This window comes from Fusarium graminearum, chromosome 2 (genome assembly GCF_000240135.3).
Source record: "Fusarium graminearum PH-1 chromosome 2, whole genome shotgun sequence".
Taxonomy (NCBI): Eukaryota; Fungi; Ascomycota; class Sordariomycetes; order Hypocreales; family Nectriaceae; genus Fusarium; species Fusarium graminearum.
In genome coordinates this window covers 519,763-525,266 of record NC_026475.1, presented here as the reverse complement: position 1 = coordinate 525,266, position 5,504 = coordinate 519,763, and the positions used below count along the sequence as shown (strand labels likewise).

Sequence of the window (5,504 nt, the reverse complement as noted above, 5' to 3'; positions counted from 1 at the left end):
GAGATCAACATTCGTTGGCCTGGGAAGTTCGTGCCCGGTGTAAGCGTGGCTTGTCTGGGGGGAGAGGTTATCAAGCGCGTGGTAACCACCATTGAATCTTGAAGCCTGACCTGACCCAATTGCAGATGATGCTGACGCAGCCGAAGCTGGTGAGCCCGAATTATTCGCCGACAAGGGATCTGTGGAATATCGCTGCGAGAATGGGGAGGTATCAGACTTAATTTCGACAATCATCTTGGCATCGTTGGAGATGTTCAAACGGCCATCAAGCATAGTTTTGGCCTGCTGTGCGCCCTCCATTGATCGGAATCGCATGTGAGCTGAGCAGAACCCGGAGTCTTCTGATTGTTCCACAGGGAGTACCTCTGCATCAACGAGTTCTTGTGAGAAAAAGGCCATGAGTCTCAGGCTCTCCTCTGTGGTATTCAGCGGCAGGCGCCGAATCTTGACGCATACAGTAGGAGATGGGAACACTGAGAGGGCATATCGAGGGACGTCATACATGTTCGAGTTGTATGCTGATCCCGAGGCTTGGGTCGGCCTGAAGTCATGGGCGGTAGGAAGATAGCTGGGCATAGTCATAGCTGACGGTGTCGCGGTAGATGCTGCTAGATTTGTGATAAACGATGCTGTCGTATGCGCGACTACAGTGTCTGGTGAACCGCTGGACGGTGGAGAGAGGCTTGCGCGCTCGGAATGTTGGATAGTTGGAGATAAGATCCTTGCTGGGTCAGGAGTTGGTGCGCTCTGATGAACCTTCATCGCCTACTGCCTAGCTGCATGTGTCGTCCCAGGACTTGATTCGCCAGGAGAGTGCGACTTGAAGTCAAGCGAATGCAATGATCACCAATGCAGATGTTGCCGTGGTCTTGGATGTCGCGGTAGAAAGCGCGGTCGCGGTTGTAATCGTAGAACGAACGATGAGTCGCGCTATTGAGATTTGGGACGCGGAACGGCAAACGAAAATGTCGATTGCTTATAGAAGCTGTTGGTGTTTGTGCGTAATTGAGTCGATGACCGTGAGGGACGTGAGGCGAAGATCGAGGTAAACAGTTGCGTAGTAATGGGAGACGACAAGCAGTCGAATGATGAATAAGTTTGGAGCAATTGAATGCTAGTACCACTGTTGTGAGAACAGGAAGAAAAACTCCCTGTGTATGCGATGCGGTGTTAGCAGGGGAACGAACAAAATGCGCTGTGGAAATGACGTGAAAAAGAGTGCGACAGACAGTTTGTCGCAGCAAGCAGCAGGTGTGGTGCAAGATGCAATGTCGGGCAGATGAAGGAGGGGGCCGTTGTAGTTAATGTAGGGGGCACCAGAAACTCCCCATCCGTCAGCGGCAGGAAGTCGCTAGGTTAGGTAGGGTAGAAACGGTAGTGGCAGTGGTAGTGCCTGTTGGGAGAAGAGGGTGGGATGGGAGGTATGGGTGTTCTGGAGGCCAGAATGGCTGGTATGTGACAAGAGGTGCGCTGAGGCAAAGAACGTGGGAATCGGACCTGGTACCTGAATCAAACGAGGGAGCATTAAACGCCTTGCGTAAAGAGGGGAGACGGGAATGAAGAAGAATGGATGATAATGAGAACGAATAGAGTAGGGCCTCAGTGCGTAGCAGCAATAAGAAGGCAACGGCGGAACTTGGTCCCCTCCCCCTAGAGGTGATACATAGCGATAATAGTAGGAATTACCTACTTATTCTGGGCCCCAAAAGAGCGCACGAGAAAAGGCAACCTTGCTTGTGCATGTACCAACTGGAGAGGGTTTGAGTGTAGGTGTGGATGCTCGGCTCCTGTTTCTAATGAAGGAGGGTAACAGAATAGTGATGATGGGAATGAAGAAGGGGAACGGGAAATGAAACGAAATGAAATGAATAGATGGTGTGGAGGAGGCAAGGAGCAAGGTAAATGCACGCGCGCATGTGTGTGTGTGTGATAGAAATAACTGCCTACTAGATAATGGATGTCTCTTACTTACCTTGGGAGATTCAGATGTCTAAGGTAAGAACTTAGAGGGCGGTAGCGAGGGGAAAGAGTAACGGCCGCGAGAGTTAGAATTGTCAGTGCGGCACGGGCGTAAGAAGTTCGGTATAGAGGCAGGTAGGTATTGATATCGCACGTCGTTCGTCCGGGTTGTGTTGGGTAGCAAATAATTCGCATTCAGCTCATGCTCTGCTTCTGTTTCGTGCGGGCTTGGTCCGGGCGTTGAGGATCGACTCCGTATCTTGGGTTGCTTCCAAGTTCTTGGATCGATGGAGTAAATTGGGGCCTGTCCCTGTTGTTCCTGGGCTGGGCACTCTGGATACGTTTCGTCTGTGTTGTGCTGGAGAGACACGGGCTTCTTGCTAGTGAATGCCGTCTCCGGGGATCAGTCCGGGGGCCAAGGGGTTCAAGAGCTTATACCAAAGAGGTATGGCGGGGGTTGCTGGGATGAGACTACCAAGTCAAGTGGCCTTCAAAGATTCTCGTTGGGCCTCGAATGCTATTGTTAATTAATGCTCCTCCTTCTCCTGAGGTCTGGCGGTGATAAGTCGGTTCTCAAGGGAAAGACTACAAAAGATAGCCTGACTACTCGAGTCTGTAGAGATTTATGCAGATAACAGGGTGAATGCTAGACTAGCAAAGCAGGCTAGATGCATGTATGATGATGACCAGCGTGTTTGTTTCAGCCTTGATTTACGTGCTTGATACAACAGTCGAAGTTAGCCTCTATTGTCAGGGTCCAAGCGATTAGTTGATGACATACAGCGTAGCGAGTGATGGCGATGTTGTGAACTCGTTAGACTGAGCGTGTCTGAAGTACTAGGAATTCGGGATGCGGGGTGTTGATGACTTCTAAATATATGTTTGAGGGGGAAGATAAAGTTTAGTTGAAGCGAAGCGATGCGAAGCGGATTCCTCAGTACGCGTATGTGTGATAGATAACACGTAGCAACACGGCCTCTTTTCATTTTAAAAAAGGAGCAATTACTTGTCTCTCGTGAACCTTTTTCTTCCACTTGTCGGGGCAATGGGCAGAATTCACTTTGGTACTGGGAAGCAACTCAAAAGGCGACGAGAGCGCACAGAGAGGCTTATGGTGGAGTGGAAACGCACTATCATGTCTGTCAGTGGGGGGTGGACGCAATTTTGGCGTCAAGGTCGTCTAAGGCTATCGTACCAATCGGAGCTGGATCGCATGGGAGTGGTGTAAAGTTAAAACAAAAGACAGTCCCGCTTCCTGGTCGGTAATGGTACAATGGGATGCCTCGACCCTGTAGCCTGTCTGTTGTTGCTGCCGCTGCTGGCAAGATGACTGCTTGAGAATTGAAGACGGCAGACGCTAAAGATGAGAAAACTGACGCTAAGAAGCAACAACCAGAATCAAAGAAGCAAAATGCCGACTCATAAACAGTTGTTGGAGGGGAGGTGAGGGGAAGTGTAGCGCCTGAAGGCGAACCAGAGAAGCGATAAACTACACGCGAGGGGGCAGGTGATGTAATACCAGGTAGGTAGTAGGTTAGCACCTTAGGTAGCTTAGATTTCTTACCTGCAGACAAAGCAAAGTGTAAAGGATTGATTGAATCACTCGGTAAAAAGAAGTGTTTACCGAATCCCAACACGAGTGTAGTCTTTGGTGGCTCGAGGACATGAAAGCCCGGTGTCACTTCTCATTGTGTAACATTGTTGTAGTGTCAACTTGTCCAATGGTAGGTAATCTTGATCTTCTGTTGTAAGCCTGTAAACCAACAAATAGGTCAGAAGATCTGAGATCAGAAAAGATTGCTGAGATCGTGTGGGTTGTATCTGTAGGCAGGTATGGCTGGTAGGTACCTACCTAGGCTGGCTGCCTTCGCTTTCTCCTTCCCCGTCCAGCCCAGCCCAGCCCTGCCCTGCTTGTCTCGTCTCGTCCTCCCCCTCCATCACTCAACAGAGCAAGAAGAGTGGGTCAACACTTTGGGTTAGGTAAGTACTGACATCCGTGACTTCCATCCATCCAGCATCTGTTCACGGTCAGGCACGCAATTTCGGTAGGTGCAGGAACCTTCCAAGTATGAGTACTAACGAAATGAACAACGTATCTGTGACAACAACGTAATAAATATTCCTAATTAAAACAGGAATCGACCTCAAGAATTCACAATCCGAGACGATGTTTTTTTTTACAAGACACTGCAACTGCAGTACTTGATCGTAAATGTCTCTATCCGTGAGTCAGAGGTAGGTACAACACATGCGCTCCTTCCATCCCGTAACTTCCATGTAACTTCCTCGAGCACGGGAGGTGACGAGCCTCCCCGAACTGCGCCTCAGCCTGAAACTCAAGGGTCCAGCGTGAATTCAGATCAGATTTTAATTCAACCCTGCCCCGCGACAAACAGATCATCAGGGTCGAGAAAAATGTTTGGCGTGTTACTCCATTGATTTCAACCTCTTGCCGTCATTATCGCTGTCACACAAGCATCAAGCTCCAGCCTGCGCTTTGTTTACCTGCCTATGATACGATACCGTACATCTGAGAACGCAATACAGCAGCCACAGTCACACTACCTGCGAGCCTGACTGGAAATGGCCTAAGCCAACCTGCACCTCAAATGGACTCGTAGCAAACCTTGTGCTACAAACTCAAGCTGATTCTTGTCCGAGAGTCTTGTGGTGAGACCATGCCGACACAACAGCCAGGCTAGGCAGGGAGGAATACTGCTTGCTACCAAACCAAAGCTTGCATCTGATGATGTGAAACCTAGGGGCTCTGACCGACCGATATGTCGGTCCGTCAAGCAATCAGCACGCGAACAATCGCCTTCCGAGGTGCCATACCTTTTGGGGCGTCCTACCCCGACAGGAGCCACGTCTTTAACCCTCCATATATCCCGGATGCCCGCCCTGTCGACATCGAGAACATCTTTTTGTTACATCCAAAGCTTGCTTGTCAAGCTCTCTCTCTCGGACATGCTAAACCACCCAGGGCTATGGCCGCGGGCGGGAGGGGTACACAGCCGGTGAGCCTGTGCCACCTCTAAGCAACCACAAACTCACTAACACAGTGGTGTTGCTGAAGACTTCTCGCATTTTCCCCAAAACCATCCAGATCAAGGACATCTAAGCAAACCCGAAACTCGGCATTTATGGTTTTAGGATTTGGACTCCGTTTATGTGTGTTGCGTATCTACTCTGTACCCATCCACCCATTCCCATCCATTTCTTCCATCACCTAGGTAGCCAAGAATCTCCTTCGCACGAGCCAGTTCATTTCCCGAGCCACGTTATTATTTCATAGACCAGGGTCCAGCTTTTTTTTCTTCTTGTCTTCCATTCTTCCCCCCCAATCCTTGACTGACACTAGGAATAAAGAGCCCGGCCATCTGTCACAGCCCTGTCAAAAGGGACAAAAAGGTTCTGTATCATCAACGGCCAGCCCTTAGTTTCCTTTGAGTTTCCACTATCATCCGTTGGTGCGGTGCCATCGAGAGAATCATAAGCAACGCTGTCCAGGTCAAACTTTACGCTAATACGGGACACTCAAGTTT

General features: G+C 49.8%; 2 protein-coding genes across 2 annotated transcripts; one reads left to right on the top strand and one right to left on the bottom strand.

The window, feature by feature from the left end:
• Positions 1 to 4: 4 nt before the first annotated feature.
• FGSG_13291 (uncharacterized protein) lies at positions 5 to 762 on the bottom strand (the record flags this gene model as incomplete). Its single annotated transcript, XM_011321600.1, has 2 exons — positions 5 to 54; positions 111 to 762. 2 exons carry the CDS (start codon positions 760 to 762, stop codon positions 5 to 7), a joined length of 702 nt encoding a protein of 233 aa, XP_011319902.1.
• Positions 763 to 3,370: 2,608 nt separating this feature from the next.
• Positions 3,371 to 4,398, top strand: FGSG_13290 (uncharacterized protein; the record flags this gene model as incomplete). The annotated part of the gene is given in 7 exon segments (XM_011321599.1): positions 3,371 to 3,402; positions 3,667 to 3,683; positions 3,688 to 3,706; positions 3,731 to 3,790; positions 3,850 to 3,939; positions 3,975 to 4,004; positions 4,095 to 4,398. Coding segments are annotated over 7 exon segments (552 nt in total).
• Positions 4,399 to 5,504: the final 1,106 nt, after the last annotated feature.